We start from the raw sequence: 16,995 nt of genomic DNA, 5'->3' as shown, positions 1-16,995 counted from the left end.
TTGCAACAATCCACTTTTCCAGTCACAAATATTCACAGAACCAGCTGTAATATACAGTAATACTAAGTCCATAACAATAACCAAATAGCAAAAAAAACAAAACATTTGGCACATTTTCTGAGAGCAATAGAAATCAATACATGGAGGAATGTAACACTGAGTCAACCCTGCTCAAAAAGTCTGACTTCTTCACATAAGGAGGTCAAATAATAAATGTTTGTCTTGGGATTGTCACTTGGAATTATGATGAAAGTACAACACAACCACGATCGTCTTCAGCGGTTGGTTGGTGTTCAATCTTTAGCTCATCAGTCGATTACAGAACATAAGTTCCCACTGGATAAAAGCCATTTCCGTTTTTCCACCTTTGACTCCTTCAGTAGCAGAACCTCTGAGCTTCTACGTTAGATGCTAACAGATCCACAAGTTGAGCTGACCAGGAGAAACAAATCCAGTGAACGTGTCAAACTCAGTTCTTCAGCTCCAAAATTGTGTCAGCGTGTCGTCTTTGTATGACAAACTTTGACAAGCGTGGGAAAAAAAACTCCAGGATGATGGAGTCCGCCGCAAGCAGCTGCTCCCTGTGTCGCAGGTCCACTTCTCACCAGTTGAAGAGAGAGTTCTGACCCAACGTCATAAAGTATATCTGGCTGCTGCCTCCTGACTGCACGGATGCAAAGAAGACCTGCAACAGGAGAAGAAACCACATCACATCATCACGTTGTCGCTTAGTTCAAGTACGGTTATGCCTCGTTTATCGTGGACCGGACCATGATCATGTCCGCAAAGTAGGGTTCCTTATTTATAAATGGAACACTGTTGCAGTTAGATTACAGAAAAACAGTTTAACACCTTCTAAATATGTCTTTGAATATTATTATAGCTGTCTGTGAATAACACCCCTACCTTTATACTAGCATTACCCAGTATAGTAGACGTAAAAGCCATTTGAGACATAAACAGGGACCCTGTGCGCCCAAGACGAAATACAAAAAATAGGGGATCGCACTTTTGCTTATTAATTATGCAGACTGGCTTTTGATACATAATGATTATAGCTGTGATTCTGAGTATGTATATTTATTTTGTTTGAGTTATTTTGATCTTATCCTGTTATTACAAAGAAAACGGGGTGATAAAAAGGATGATATTTTGGTGGAAGATGTAGTAACAACATACCTTGTCATTCCTTTCACACAGGAACTTGAGCTTTTGGGCCTTTTTGTGCATGAAAACTCCTTCCAGGTTCCCCGTGTTTGCAGACCTGAGCTCAATAGCCTTTTCTCCCCAACCCATCACCTGGTTGGACTGCAGGTAGGCTGAGTAAACATGAATATTAGAAAACATTGTTCAATTCCCACCTCCCTGAATACAACTACTCCACAGTAATCTCAGTAAATAAAACAGAATGGTTGCGTCACAGGAAGCCTACCCACAGATGCAGGCATCTCTCCCCATTGCAGAACCGTATCCTTGGTGATGCGGCCATAGGTGTCAATGTAGACGCCCTCATCCTCATAGCAAACAAGAACCTCTGTTCCGGCACTGCCTGGCAAAATAATGATGGCATGGGGATGGATGGAACCCTGGATCTGTGAAACAAAGCAACCAATCAGGAACTTCATTGACGTTTGCACAAAAATGACAGTAGAAACAAAAAAACTGGTTCCAATGACAACACTGCAATACATCACAAATACTTCTTTTTCATTTGTGGATTTATTTTTGATCACATTTGAAGCAGCGTTACATGGGAAACTCACACAGGATGACGAGATTTATTAGCTATAACTGAAAAGATGACCAGTCCCTGTCAGTGGATTGATTTAAGTCGGGTTTAAAAGCTTAACTTGAGCCTTGAGCCTGGCTTAATTATGCCAAGCTGCCACTACATTGTGGATAAAACTTTTGGTAACGTTCCACACTCCAAATTAAGTAATAAAAGTATATTTGATTCACGCTGATATCGGATTGATATCTGTATCAGCCCATATTCAAGGCTACCTTATCGGAAGAAGTTGTATCCGTGAAACCCTAATAAAAAGCAAATAACAGAATTAACTTGATTCAGCATAGAAAAGTAAAGCAACCTACGGTGTAGAAAATTACTATCTGTAATACTTTCACCCTAGTAAGACATTCAGAATGTACTACAATTGCAAATGTGATGGTCAAGTATTGGAAGTAGAGAATCAGACACGAGCAATGCTTGAAAAAAGATACATAAAACTGAATTTATTCTACTGTAGGTTGACTAAAAACAATCATGTTGTAAAAAATGACGACACATCTAAAAGCATGTGATGAAATCTGATCAGAATTCCCAGACGTGAGCCCCCTAATATAGGCTAGAGAATATACGTAGTCAAGTTGTATACATCACCAGAGTGTTAGCCACCACAATCCTCAGCATCAGCACCGGCATCCACAGACGCAACGCAATCTTAATCCTCCGCCTTGGAACCAGCATTGTTACATCGTTGACGCACAACCACCACAACCACCACAACCAGCACAACCACCACAACCACCACCGATGCTTCCAGTGTGTGTTAAGTGTCTGCAACTTCACGTGGGTGGGTGATGCACTGTGTGTGTGTGTGTGTGTGCGCAACGTGATGCTTGAGTGGGAGTGAAGTGTTCTCAAGAGTCCTGAAAGACAGTGAACTGTCTAAGGGTGTGTGTGTGTGTGTGTGTGTGTGTGAGTGTGTGTGAATGAGTGCTGAAAGAAAAACATAAGGCGCCCGTGTAGTCGGCAGCTGTGGGTGAACTGGCTAATATACTAGAAGAATACACACGCGCACACACTTGCACACACACGCGTAAAAGAGGACAGGCAGGGTGTATTTTTAGCGTGTTTTCCCTTCGTGTGTCCGGCGGTACTCTCTCACCCTCATTACTGAAAGTAGCACATGGTTGAGGTGAGTGTGTGTTTTTGTGTATTGGAGTGTGCCAACGTAGTCAGGTTTACAGTGCTATCTATAGGTGTGCAAATACACCAGTAACATTTATATAGTACATATAATGCACTTTCACAATACAGTATATGGAAAAATATAATGTAATAATGCAGAAGAAGTTGTGTCAGAATATGAGTCACCAGGAAGCTGCCCACATACAGAAATACGCTACCAGCCATGTCTCTTGGATTCAAACAGCAAGAGGGCGATTTGTTTACATTGAAGACCGAGTTTGTACATGGATACGAATGTCTTGATTCAGTGTGAATTCAAACTGATCCACAATTTTTATGTTATGTTTTATGTCAATAGCCCCTACTTATCCTAACATGCTGTATATGTTTTTAGGATGTGGGAGGAAGGTTGAGTACCCGGAGAAAGCCCAAACATGCACAGGGAGAACCTGCCTGTCCTACCTAGTCAGACTAGTGTTGTCCCATCTAGTCATTGAGCATGAACCAATGAAGCCTGCTCAGATGAGATGGGGAAACAACCTAAATAGTCCATCTGTGGTTGATTCAATACGCGGACAACCCTTGGTAGAACAACTGAGTTGATACATTTTTTGCTATTTCTAATGGAATCTAACTTTTCTGGCAGATCTGTGAGGATTCCCAACAAATTTCAACCTTACTAGCAATGTATGCAGGCAGTTTCTAGTCCATAATCGTACCCTCGCACTCATGCTCTGCTCGGCTCGGCTCTCGGTTGACTGATTTCGATACCAGTCAGATTGATATCTGGAATTAGCGTGCTGATGAGGCACAAAGCACACACTTCATGCTCTCGTTGCCTAAATGATTTCTCTGTCCCGCGAGTGGAGCTACAAGACACAGAGCTCCAGGCTGATTTATTGGTCTGCTTCTCATTAGCTTCTAATATTAGCTACACAAATAACCATCATGTGCTTTATGAATGTTGCGTTCCTTCTTTCTGCCTACAAGATTGTATATCTCAACCTCTCTGATGTTGAATAACCCTGTTTGCTCAGGCATGTAAACCTTAACCGGAATATTGACTGCATGTAAACAGTGATGTCTTGCTCTGAAGTTGGTCATCCCAACTGATTCCTTCTTCGCGCAGAATGAAGCAGCTCAATATGGAACACAAAGTATTGTATTGTGAGGATACTCACATGCGTAGGCAGATAGAGGTCGTACGGGGTCCCAGAGTCTACATCAATGGCATGGAAACCAGATGAAGAACCATAGATAACCTTTAACCTTTGACCTTCCTCCACAGTCAGGTCTACAGACAGCGGCTTCTGCGGCAAAGACCTGAAGGACTGGGGCAGAAAAGAATGCACGCATAATCAAAATGGAAAGGTTTTTCAATGACTAAACAAGGCAACAAAAGTAGTACAGGCCACGGTGGATGTGGAGAAATGGGGCACCGCTTTATTGAGAATCTCCTGAGACTTGAGTCTCATACGCCTGCATGGGTCACATCCACATTTGAGGCACACATTGGTTATGGCTGCACCTCATTCACTATTTAGTGCATCTATGTCGGTGTTGATGTCTACAGGTACAAGTGTATTGTTTAACCAACATAGAGCTAGCATGCCAAGGAAATATGAGTAAAAAATATTACCCACCTTAAAGGCCATGAACTTATGGTAGGGTTTGGGGGCCCAGGCATAAACCTCTACTGCGTTCTTCAGCGCAATCACTAAAAACTTGATCTTCTCATATCGCACTGAGCAAAGAAACACAAACATTTCAAATAAATTCCCCACATGAAATATCGTAATTTCCGGTCCACAAGTGGCTACCTTTTTTCCTCACGCTTTGAACCCTGAGACTTATACGGTGGTACGGCTAATTTCTTGTGGGCTTCAGAGCAGTCACAGCCATTTAGACAAGGTCTCAATAAGTTACCCTGACTGGAACCCTGTGGCTTGTTCAGTGATTCTCATGATGCTCGGAAGTAGTGATGTGGACGGGCGAAGTGGAAGCTGATATCATGTTTCCAGCGATGTCTGATACATCATGAGTAAGTTTGATCAAGGGTTACCAGAGCTTCTGCTTGGACTACTTGGACCGCCAACCGTCCACCTTCACCAACGGGTTTCAAAAGGCTGGACTACCGTGTAAGGAAAAGCTTTAAAAATTGCTAATGGCTCGAGACGAAAGTGACAGAAAAAGCGTTAAAGAAAGAGAGAAAGAGAGGCTGATAAAGTGTGTGATGAAGGAATTATGAAGACGGCGATGAATGAGTTTTTCAGTAGGCCACTGTTTAACCCGCCATGTTCCAGGCGTCTTTGTGTTTATTTAATCAAATATTTTTACAAAAATCTTTCTGCATAACATCTTTTTCGTCTTCACATTTCGTGGGTGTAAGCCGGAGTACTCTACAGGCTGGAAATGACGGTAGTTACTTTCCACTGTGGACTGAATGACTGAAGTGCCAAAGTGTCGATATTTTGATTTGAGAATCAATTTTAGAAGCTAAAGCTCTGGAATCGGAACTATCAACATTTCTGTATCGCACATAGCTGCGCATCACGAATCATTGATCGGTGAAGAGGTGGTGTTATACGGCTTTAAAGTTGAAGCAGATCGATCTAGCGGTCGATTGATGTGCCTCGGGGCGTGGTTGATCGAGGGAGTGAAAACGAACGGAGAGAGACAAGCGGCGTGTGTGCTGAGGGAATTGTGGGGCTGTTTGATTCCAACACTTGAGAAAACGACTTGAGTGGCTTTAGTTCACAGGAGAAAACGAGGACAGCAACGGATAGCTTTCTGGTAGGCTACTGTTTAACCAGCCGTATTACATGGACTGTTTGGAAAATGACTGCAATATCTCACAGTAAGACTAAAAGTACAGGACGTGTCAATATATAATACTGACTAATAATATATAATACTGCATTGTACTTACCCACTTTATAGTGAACACAACCTTCCAGATCACCAACAGACGTCCAACCTTGCCTCTTCTCCACTTCCGGGTCATTCCTGAGGATTTTATTTCTCAACCAGGACAGGTAGTACAAGCGGAGCTTGTTCTTTTTACCTTGAAACACATTGAGATCAATCCTGTTTAGATTATATATACATTAAATGATACATCAAGTTAAGAATGCATGCTCCTCTTGAACTTGCCCTCAAGGTTTGTTTATCTTTGCTCATAAATACCGCAGTATTGTGAAATATTAATGATAAAAGGCTTCAACTGAACCAATACAATTTTCATCAACTCCAGGAAATTGCAAACATTATAATTATTACAATTAATTTCTTCAATGTAAAACCTGAGTCATGCTCCTTTTATGACAGGTTTGGCAGTAAACATATACATGTAAATATCAAATATGATCAGTTTTTCATAATAATCAGATGGCACACTCACGGCCTGACATTTGGAAGGCATCTATGGATTGATTGAAATATCCCTTGGAGAATGTTCAGTAATAATAATTGTCAATAGTCATTGTTCAATCAGACGAAAATATATAACCTGGAAGATTTACCAATCCCAGTGCCTGTACCTGATATGGTGATGAGCACGTTGAGTCCTTCCAGCACATCCATCTGCTGAAACCTTCTTCTGCTGATGAGTGAGTAGACCTTCCCCTGACCACTTCTGTCCAGCAGCCAGAGACCATTCTCTGTCCCAACCAAAAGATTCACTCCTGCAGGGTTTAAAACAGCCAAACAACAACATTGGTCATCTACACAACAAAACACCAAAGGAAATACTTTAAAACTACCAACCCCACAGTCCAGCGCAGAGAACCTCAGCGTTGAATTTCTTCTTGTATTTGCGGATCTCAGGAGAGTCACTCTGTGGTCGAATATTAGTTGGGTTCACGTTCACCACAGATCCCTTCCTGTGGTTCTCTCGCTTGATTGGCTCACCCTTACTGCATGCTACATGGGGACATCGACACCAACAGTTTCCATTTTGTCTGGTAGAGGTCAAATCATTGTCATTATAACTGCACTCAACACAAACATAAACACAGCCTTTGTTTTTGCTCCTGTTTGTTCATCAGCTGAACTCAGATGTTTTCACCCTCCAGGAATTGTGTACAGATTCTTGCAGCATGGGGCCGTGCCTCATCATGATGTGATAAGGAGTGATAGTTGTGGATGAATGACACAACAATGGGGCTTAGCGTCTCGTCACATTAGCTCTAGCATTCCAAATTCCACCAATAAAATACATCTGTTTTCATTGTCTAGAACATATGCCTTACAGGACACCACACTCACTGTGCATGTCGCCCATGGAGCATGTTTGGGAAGCTCTGGATCAATGTATGCGGTATTTGAGGCGACTCGTGGTATGTCTTTTGTGTACATCCTTGAGTTCAGTTCATGAAAAAAGGGAGCAAAACAAAAGTGTTACGTCGAAGTTTCTGTTGAGTATAAAAGTTGCAGGCTGCATGGCGGTCTCCGTGTGGAGTTTGCATGTTCTCCCCGTGCATGCGTGGGTTTTCTCCGGGTACTCCGGTTTCCTCCCACATTCCAACAACATGCTAGGTTAATTGGCCACTCCAAATTGTCCATAGGTATGAATGTGAGTGTGAATGGTTGTTTGTCTATATGTGCCCTGGGATTGGCTGGCCACCAGTCCAGGGTGTGCCCCGCCTCTCGCCCCAAGACAGCTGGGATAGGCTCCAGCACCCCCCGCAACCCTCGTGAGGATAAGTGGTTATTGGAATGTGGGAGGAAACTGGAGAAAACCCACGCATGCACGGGAAGAACATGCAAACTCCACACAAAGATGGCCGAGGATGGAATTGAACTCGGGTCTCCTAGCTGTGAGGCCTGCGTGCTAACCACTCGTCCACATAAAGGACATAAAATACATTTAAAAAAATAAATAAAAGTACTAGTGTACAAATGTATTTACTGGGGCTTTGTGGTGGTGAAGATATTGGGATCAATCTTGGATCAATGAAGGAGAAGAAGGAGGAAGAGGATGATGAGGAGATGTTTTTGCCAGTTGGGCTGCTGAAAGTCTGACAACAAAACAAAACAAAACAAAGTGGAATAAAAGCTGTATTAGATGGGATCAGAACATCAGAACACAGAATAATTGCTCATCATACTTGTGATCAGTACAGATGTTAGTATTACCAGATCACTGTACTGCTGTTAGTAAGCCACCGTCTTCCTCTAGTGGACTGATGGAACTAACGCAGCAACTAATGCTTTCCAAGGCTATCATTACTTCACAGAAGAATCCATTTCACTTTGGTTGTACAGGACTGCCACCTCCATTGTTATGTTTTGTAGGAGTCTTGTACATGACGTCACTTACATGGAGTTCCCGGTGGGTGGGTGATCGTGGTGCTGTGGGTGACCGTGAGTAACTGTGCTCTCCTGTCCGAGAAGAAGTCGGTGAGGATATCTTCTGCAGAAGGTCTGGTAGCATGTAGGTGTCATCTGATGTCATCTGAGACAGCTGGATGACAAAACAAACATGGATGCAAATGTGACGTTCTTGGCTTAAGACCACGTACGTATTTCACAGTTGAAGTGAAGTAACCTTGTTTGAGATGATGTAAAAAGTGAGCGGCGTTGTGTGTGTGTGTGTGTGTGTGTGTGTGTAAGGACCTGGTTAAGGTTGTGATGAGGTTGCAGCACGATGCCATCAGGAAATTGTTTGAAATACTTCTCCCCCTTTCCATTAGAGAGGCCAGAACTAGAGCGATGTCAAGTAGAGATGTTGGGTTTTTAGTCAGTATAAACTTTGTCATCATTTGCATTCGGTCTCTACAACTCTGATAATACCACATGGTTTGATTAGGAGATTAAATCAGTGCAATGAATTATTAATAAACCCGAGTCACACAGACAGAACTTGATAATGACATGTCACCTGTTCCTGCCTTCATCATCACTGCTGTCAAACTCATCACTGGAGGACGAGTACTCTGTGGCCTTGTTGAATGGGCTCAGAGCAGGCTTGAATCCCTGCTTTAGAAGGGGTACAATTACTACAAATGAAATACATAAATGTCAGCAATCAGAGAAGCAGCAGAATGTTTGTTTCTTTCGGCGTTTTCCCTGATTACGGGGTCGCCGCAGAATACATACAGTAAATAGACCTTTTAGACTCACCTTCTGTGAGTCAATGTGTTTGTTGGTGTTTATCGAAGCTAAATAATCATTCTTGATTGATCTTTGTTTAAACAAATCAACAAATTACACACTTCCATTAAAGTATTCTTTACTTGTGAATGTCTGCTGGGGATGGCGTCCTGCTGCCGTCTGTGATGCTGCCGACGTTGCTGCACACATGGACTTTCTTGCTTGAAGTAGTCTAAGGTACAGAAAGTCATATGAGCCGTGGTTCCGTTAGTTAGACCTTGTTAAATTGCTTCTCAGTAGCCTGCAGTTGACATGGATGTTCCATATTTGCTGCTATACTTTATCGCTATGCCAAAACACTTGTTTATTTCGACAGATATTTGTGTTAAACAGATGAACAGGTGTGTTCCCGTAGTCTTGTGTTAATGATGAGAGCATTATGTATTACTTTTATATGACTTTCAGCTATGAATATGCTTATTTGTCCCCCATCCGGATGTCATATTGTGTCTCAATACAGGGTCTGCGAAAACACTTCTTAGTATCGTATTGCTACAGTCCCCACAAATTGAACCTGAAGGGAAGTCACTACAGGAAACAGAATTCTTTGAGAATACGCTAAGAATACCTTTGAATATCTTGGTAAAGCAGAACAGAGATACCCCAGGGAGGAACTGACCTGGATGGCTACTGGTCACACCTTGAGACACGGACCTTGAACCTTTATCTGTCATGAGCACTGGACTACCACTAGATGGAGAGAGAGGCACACAGATGGAAGGAGCGCAAACTCACAGGTTAATTGCAATGAAATACAAACGGTTCTTCATTTTCTAATCCAGGATAACTCCTTTGCTGTGCTGATTTCCTTAGCATATGTTTAATCAAAGCAAGAGCTGACAACTGATTGTTTTTGTAAAGCTTTGCAAAAACAACCACACAATGAAGCAAATGAAATGTCTGACTACCACCTTGTCACCATGTCATTATTCAATACCCTTTAACTTTAAAATATAATAAGGGAAATAATAAGGGAAATAAAATCCTGATGAGTAGGAACTACCTCTGAAGTATTATGGTAAATATACTGAAGATGTACAGTGCTGTAAAGGAGACGATACCACACACATGCTCAAACAGCACAGATGCAGTCATTTTCTCCTTACATTAAGACACAGTTGCTTAAATGATTTATCATAGCAATTATAACTGTTGATTTGTGTCATTTTTGCCATAGTTAATATGGAAGTTGGAAAAACATCTCACTACCTGGAAGCAGCCCTCCTGTGTCCCTTCACCAGCTCTCTGCAGTAGAACTTCGAGGTAGTACGTTCCGGGACCTGCAAAATGCATAGGAAACACATAGCAAACAATCCTTTTAACTCATGCTGCAGTTTTCTATTTCACTAAACTGAAAACATACATTTTATAACATTTTCAACCATTTTACATACACAGATGGTTGAGAGAACATCATGAGTAACACCCGAATTGTTTCAATGGCAGGAAAAAAAATTGTAGTTTCCATCTTATGAAAGGAAATCCTTCCTATCTCATCACAGTCACGGCTCCTGGATGGGCCACATGAATCGTTTAAAACTATATTTGGATCACTTGGAATACTATTATTTTGGAGTACTATCACACTTGGAGGTCCTGTGCAAGGTATTTGTTGAGCCTCTTTACAATTAATGTGCAATATTATTTTTCTATGATTTTTTTTTCCCGGGCAAAGATCCATGTCTGAGTGAAAACCCAAAAGTAGCCCTCCAGTTGATTATCACTGAACTACAGGATGCCCGTCAAACCATCTGGTGACCTTTTGGTCTCTCACAACCCCGAGGCACCCCCGCCTAGTGACAAAGAGGAAAACACATCCGACAGAACAGGAAGTGAGCAGAATGCATATCATCCATTTGACAACTTTTTCACATCCTGTATCACATAAACGCACTGGTGTCTGATTATGTGGCAGCGTCTCTGAAAGCATTCTTTAGTAACAATCACAGGAGGGATTGAGTTATTAACTGCTCTATTGACTCCATATGGCCTCCTGTTAGTTCAGCAACACAACATTGCAAACAGACAGCTTTATTGCCCCTCCTGTCGTTGATGTAGTTATTAGTTGTTCTATTAACTCCATATGCTGTTAGTAAATACAGCTAACAGCATCTTGGGTTCAGACCTTTGAGGGGAGCAGGTACATTAGACACAGAGCAGTGGTGTGCGTATCATAGAAATGTCTTTGTTTAGAGCCATCACAGAAGAAATAAACACCTACAGTGGGCACAGGATGTTCAGCACACACACCAACATAATGCCATGTGAGGGAGTCTACATCCTGTACACAGTGGAAATGGACCTACAACTTCCTCCTTGCATGGCAGCGTGCCACATGGTCACATTAATGACATCATTCATGTGTGGCTTCTACCCAGGTAGTCCTACCTTAGGTGGGGTCTCGGAGTCCCAGAAGACATCATCAGTGGTTGACATCGGTGAGAAGGGGGACAAAGACGTGATCGCCATGTTTGACATGGAGCTGCTGTGGGAGGCACCTCGACTTGAGCTCAGATTGGCATTCTGGGGGGGGGGGGGTGCACTCATTATTGTAAATATGCAGTGGAACCTTGATTAATGTTTTTGGTCAGTTTGAGAAAGTCCGACTCAAACCGAATCATTTCCCACAAGAATGTAATGTAAATGTATTCTCCAGACCTTCTCAAGACCTTGTTTCACTGGGCATCAAACAACAAAAGATGGACCAACAGCATGTCAGCTTTATTTCCCCTTTTACTCCCAAAGAAGAAGAAGAATACTGCAAGTTGGTTTGTGTTTTGGAGCTGTGTAATACCTGGTGTAGGTGAGCTCTCTGCATGGCAGGGGTACAAGGACTAGAGCTGCTCCCAGAGCCGAGCCGTGAGTGCATCTGGCTGGGAAGGCCAGCAGCAAGAAGCATCCTGGCTATATTTGAGTCCTGGTAATCCACCTACAAAATGAAGCAGATCACGTCTATAGATGATGTCCAACATAACTCGGCCAATTCCTACACTTCTAAACGAGCAGAAGAAAAGTAATGGTAAATGAATCCCAACCAGACCTTGCTAAAACATTTGCCTCATTTAAGATAAATACTGAGATGAACGGGGCAAAATAAGTAGTTGGAAACAGGAGAAGCTCGGTGCTTGGTGGACATACAAGGACATGTCAAGGGCAGACAGACTCGATAACATATGGAGAATGGCTGTGATAAAAAAGTGTCTGATAGCTGAGGAAGACACTGCTTTACCGCTGAGCGCTGGCAATTTGCAGGGCGGCTGTGCGAGGAAGCAGCGGCAGGAGCGGCAGGAGCGGCAGGAGCGGCAGGAGCGGCAGGAGCGGCCGCGTTCCCACTGTTAGCCATTAGCTGTTGGACAGGTGCCTCTGGCTTTTCTCCGTGTCTCTCCCGCTCTCTTTCTCTCTCTCTGTGTCTGTGGTCATGCTGCAGGGACAGGAGCTGCGTTTGGTCTTTAGGCAGGGTGCGGTGGGATCTCCTGCCTGCTGCGGGCTGCTGATGCTGGCTCAGAAGCTGGGGCTTGGCTTGCGACTGCAGACGAGGCTGCTTGGCCTTAAGCTGAAGCAGCTGGTTTGGAGCCACAGCTCTCTATGCGGTAAACATGGAAAGCACACATAGAAACAGGACAGTGCCAGGGAGTGACCAATTCAAGCAGAATATGCGTATAATGTAGTGCGGGGTAAATTATTACACACAAGCAGCTTGTAATAAGATTGTATGTTAAACACATACAGAAGGACACTACGTATAAATACATGACAACAAGTGTTCAACATTGTGTGAGTCTGTATTTTGTCTTATTTATGTCAGACACTGTTATTTTCTCCGATTATGTCTGTAATAATGGGTAGTACATGTCTAAAGGTTATTACAAGTTATTTAGATTAAAATAATAAACAACTTTTCTATGTTCAAATTACAAAAATATTCATGACCACTACTTCATTCACAAATCACAGTTGGGCTGTATAAAAAAAACACCTTTACAATATGACAATAATGCTCAATTTGGATTACGCTGTGGCGATAGTTTGCAGAGGTGTCAAACTTGCTAAATAAGGTAACCAACATTTTACAAACATCTCCTGTGTCATCCTGGTGAGTAATCCCATCAGCAGCTCAGACTAATACACCATGCCGATGTTTGTTTTTTTTTTTTGCTCCATCAACTACTCCTGAAATGCTCAGCGATGGCATGAGGAGACATGCTGGTGAAATGATACGTCTGACTGCCTATCGAGAATGGATAGCAACGTTTTGGAAGGAATACTGAGCAACAGGACAAGAGGAAGGGTAGGAAAGAGGAGTGCATGCTGTGAATGCTGGAGGGAGGGCTACAGTGAGAAAACAAGGAAAAGGAAGAGAAGGCATGCAGCGTACAACCAAGACAGTAAGGGAAGGCTTTAGAACAAAAGTGAAGCGCCTGCTGTGATAAACGTTGGCTTAAAAGCTTGTCAGGATCTAACACCCCGGCTACAGCAATGGGTATGCCATGGCTGTCTGTCTCAATCCTAACGGGAGTCCCTGACAAACACAGAATTAAAAACAAATCCTTCTCACTTCACTTCACGCCAAAATGACAAACTTGGTCTGTACTACCAGGGGTCTAGAAAATCAATTGCATGGTTGAACTACATTCTGGTTTTTTCCTATTGCTAACCATACAAGGCGTCACTCTGCATTCTTTATAAAACAACAGCCACGTCTATCAGTGCTAATATGTGTCTTTAATGTTTCATTGTTACAGACAGGCTGCATCGTCCCTCATTGGGACACCCATAAAGAGAACAACAGATGGCCGCTTTTTGCAGGGGTTATGTTCCGTACCTACCCGTGAATAATGAAAATCAACTAATAGAGACGCCCATGACAAATATCTGTTTTTGACACACGACTCGTTCTCCGCTCCTAAACAAAACTGACTGTTGATGTTGATGATTGGATTGAGCTTCCCACGTCTCTTTTCGATTTCCATTGTTCCCTCGCAACACTGCACTTTCCAATACATTCCTTTTAATATGTCTAGAGTTTTGACAGAAAATGTCTGGTTTTTATTAGTAGAAATCTCTCTCTTGGAAGTGGACAAAATGTATGTATGTCAAGACATTTCATGAACGGTAGCAGAAATTGACTTTTGCATCAGACTTTCCTGGAAACTACAAGGCAGATGATTATTAGCAGCTGGTGCAGAAACCTCCACCTTGAATACACTAACTAACCAGCACAGTTAAACTGATTCTCAGAAGCAAGTTGAGTCCAAGCATTTGTAGACAAGTGCAATGTCAGATGATTCATGAACGGATGATTGACAGATGGATGGACAAATGCAGAAACAATTGTAAAATTGTTTTGTTTACCTGCTCTGATTCCAGAGGCCTTTTGGACGCATCGGAATTCCACTGTCTCTCTGCATGGTCCTGGCACACACATGAAAAGCCAGATTATAGGGCAACATTATGGAATTGTGATTTAAACATCATTATTACTGTACCTACAGTATGTACATGTAAATAATTAGGGTATATTGAGGGCCAGATGACTTCTGAGAAGTGGGAACTAAAATATTCTGAGATTGCAAGATGTTGAGGAGCTCTTTGCCAATGCCCATTACTAAATATTTCACAATGACCTCAAGTTGAATTTCTCCTTAGACGGCCATGACGTTGATTTCAATATTTTGCATGGATATGAACTAAAGTTAAGTTACACTGCATTCTATCAGCTGTAGGAGAACTCAAGTAGGGGCTGCTGTATTTACGTCTCAGCATGTGGCTGACTGGCTGTTGACATTTTTAGAAACAACGTTATAGCAAAGTGAAGACTGTAATGCTCAGAGCTATAAGGCGCAGTGACAGGTTCACATAACACCATGTTTATTTATTTTTATTTCTACCTTGACACATCTAACATGCTTGGAATCTTTACCAACCAGGTACTAGAAATAATAGCTGGTAGTACCAATACAGAGTAGGATGAGGCAACTAGGTACTAGGCAGTAGAAACAGTGGAAACAGTCACCTACCCAGCTGTAAGGTTAAGATAATCCTTAAGTGTTCCCCGTCCTTTAGTAAAATTCACATTACTTGGAATGTAAAAGCAGTCAGTGATATGCATCCCTTGTCCATGAATGATTCGATTTGTTTGCAAGTTAGAAGAAGAAGAGATACTTCAATTCATGAATGATGTCTCATGAATAAGGCAGGGGCCATCTCATCAAGCAAACATTTTTGTGTCACCTGTTTCTTATCACTCCTCGGATATCTGTCATCTTTCAGGATTCCGTTGTCTTGGCGATGATATTCCTCGCCGAGCATGATCTCTTGAAGTTCCGCCCACTGAAAGGCAGCATCTGACAGTTGCCGCCTTTGTTGCTAGAAAAATGAAATCACAAGCTATTATTATTACAGTTTTTGCAAGTTACATAATAACGCTGCAGTAAATAGCACTTACATCCTCTAATATTTGCCGTTTTTCATGTTGTTGTTGGATTCTCCTCTGTCTGTCAGCCAGTAACTGCTGCTTGTATCGCTCCTGTTCTAATTGTTGCAAAGCCTAGGTACACATCAAAATAACAATAAAATAATACATTTTATTTAGGCCACTCCTTACAGCAGCTCTCAAAAACAGAAAAAAGTCTGGTAATCGTCAGCATTATATATAAAAAGCTCAACACTTATTGGACAAAGGCGTTGATAATGTTAATTTCAGGGATTTGGATGAATTTTGGCACACAGCCTATGACCCCCTTGCTGACTCTGCGTGGGATCTTAGGAGGAAATAAACTATTTCATTGGGAACAAAACATACTTACTTGCTGCCTCTGCTGATCTGCACCAACTCTGTTACCCCTCTGTCGACCTTCTGCTCGATCCTCTGTCTGCAAACGCAGAAACTCTCGCCGTAACGTCCATTCGCCAGGTACATTCACGATGGAGCTAAGTCAGGAAACGGCAGAGGAGAAAAATATGGAGTGTGTTATGTTCAGGAATACTGCTCATGACCAAAAATGACTAAGATGATGGTAACCGGCATGCATACAGTACAGACACAATGCTGATGTTTACCTGGGTTCGCCTTCCTCCTCTGTGACCTCGTCCTCTTCCTCTTCACTACCACTGTACTCGTACTCGGGACCCTCTGAGAAACAGAGCAGGAAGGACGAGAGCATAATCAAATTTCTCAACTATATTATTGTTATTATTTGATGAAGAAAATCCAAACCCTGATCATCCCGATCTCCTGTGTGGTCAACACTTTTGCTCTTTTCTGATATATTGTGTACCAAACCACTGTATTTGGACCTTGCTCGATTCATCAACTAAGAAAATAATTGTTACTCGCAGCCTTTAAACCGATTTGTGAACCGCAACATGATTTTTTTTTTTTACTGTAGGTAGAAATAGCAAGAACAGCAGACACGCCAAACCACATGTAGACTTGCAGTTGCATGAGTCCCACCACTCTGCTTTCTGTGTGTCGGAAGCTTCCTGTCTGAAAACAGCAGTTTGTCTATAAAGTGAGCTAGTCGTGTTGGACAGATGATGTTTGGTGATGGCTGGTGCCTTGGGGGGAAAGGCTTTTAAGTACATACAGTGTGCTTCTGTGGATTCTTTCAGAGTGCTGCTCTTTGTCTTGATTAAGCATTCCACCATGCCTGCTGTTTGCACCAGCAGTGCCTCCTGCCAGTAGCAATTTTGCCATTATGTGGGCCAAGCTTTGAAAATACAGTGAAAGTCTTGTTCAGTGAAGAACCACAGGACAAGTCTCGTATAATCATTTACAACGGGACCCGAAAGTCTGAACCAGTTGACAACCGGATTTAAACAGCTATTTTGCAATTATGGGACGATCCATGACTGCATTTGATTTGTAAATCCCACTTTACAGCCCCAGTATGCATGTGAATGCAACAGTTCCTTCCCTGCTTCAGTTA

The 16,995-nt window shown here is 42.3% G+C and overlaps 1 protein-coding gene across 4 annotated transcripts in view; it reads right to left on the bottom strand.

The window, feature by feature from the left end:
• Positions 1-352: 352 nt before the first annotated feature.
• LOC131110175 (traf2 and NCK-interacting protein kinase) overlaps positions 353-16,995 on the bottom strand; it is a 34,033-nt gene continuing 17,390 nt past the window's right edge. For 2 of the 4 annotated variants that reach the window (XM_078788360.1, XM_058062995.2), the window contains exons 11-33: positions 16,127-16,199; positions 15,874-15,997; positions 15,513-15,614; positions 15,299-15,433; positions 14,420-14,479; positions 12,297-12,650; positions 11,862-11,996; positions 11,456-11,590; positions 10,277-10,347; positions 9,687-9,757; positions 9,151-9,239; positions 8,796-8,893; positions 8,531-8,618; positions 8,235-8,378; positions 7,824-7,932; positions 6,680-6,835; positions 6,454-6,597; positions 5,844-5,978; positions 4,558-4,658; positions 4,096-4,245; positions 1,433-1,592; positions 1,180-1,319; positions 353-685 (exon numbers count right to left, since the gene is read on the bottom strand). In XM_078788360.1, coding sequence (XP_078644486.1) covers positions 602-685; positions 1,180-1,319; positions 1,433-1,592; positions 4,096-4,245; positions 4,558-4,658; positions 5,844-5,978; positions 6,454-6,597; positions 6,680-6,835; positions 7,824-7,932; positions 8,235-8,378; positions 8,531-8,618; positions 8,796-8,893; positions 9,151-9,239; positions 9,687-9,757; positions 10,277-10,347; positions 11,456-11,590; positions 11,862-11,996; positions 12,297-12,650; positions 14,420-14,479; positions 15,299-15,433; positions 15,513-15,614; positions 15,874-15,997; positions 16,127-16,199 — 2,858 coding nt within the window. In that variant the 3' untranslated portion in view covers positions 353-601. The remainder of the gene's footprint in view (positions 686-1,179; positions 1,320-1,432; positions 1,593-4,095; positions 4,246-4,557; positions 4,659-5,843; positions 5,979-6,453; positions 6,598-6,679; positions 6,836-7,823; positions 7,933-8,234; positions 8,379-8,530; positions 8,619-8,795; positions 8,894-9,150; positions 9,240-9,686; positions 9,758-10,276; positions 10,348-11,455; positions 11,591-11,861; positions 11,997-12,296; positions 12,651-14,419; positions 14,480-15,298; positions 15,434-15,512; positions 15,615-15,873; positions 15,998-16,126; positions 16,200-16,995) is intronic. The other 2 variants (XM_058062996.2, XM_058062997.2) reach the window with 2 other exon arrangements.

Source organism: Doryrhamphus excisus, linkage group LG22 (genome assembly GCF_037039965.1).
Source record: "Doryrhamphus excisus strain RoL-2023G ecotype Guam linkage group LG22, RoL_Dexc_Guam_v1.1, whole genome shotgun sequence".
In the NCBI taxonomy this organism is placed as follows: domain Eukaryota; kingdom Metazoa; phylum Chordata; class Actinopteri; order Syngnathiformes; family Syngnathidae; genus Doryrhamphus; species Doryrhamphus excisus.
This window is presented reverse-complemented; position numbering and strand designations above follow the sequence as displayed.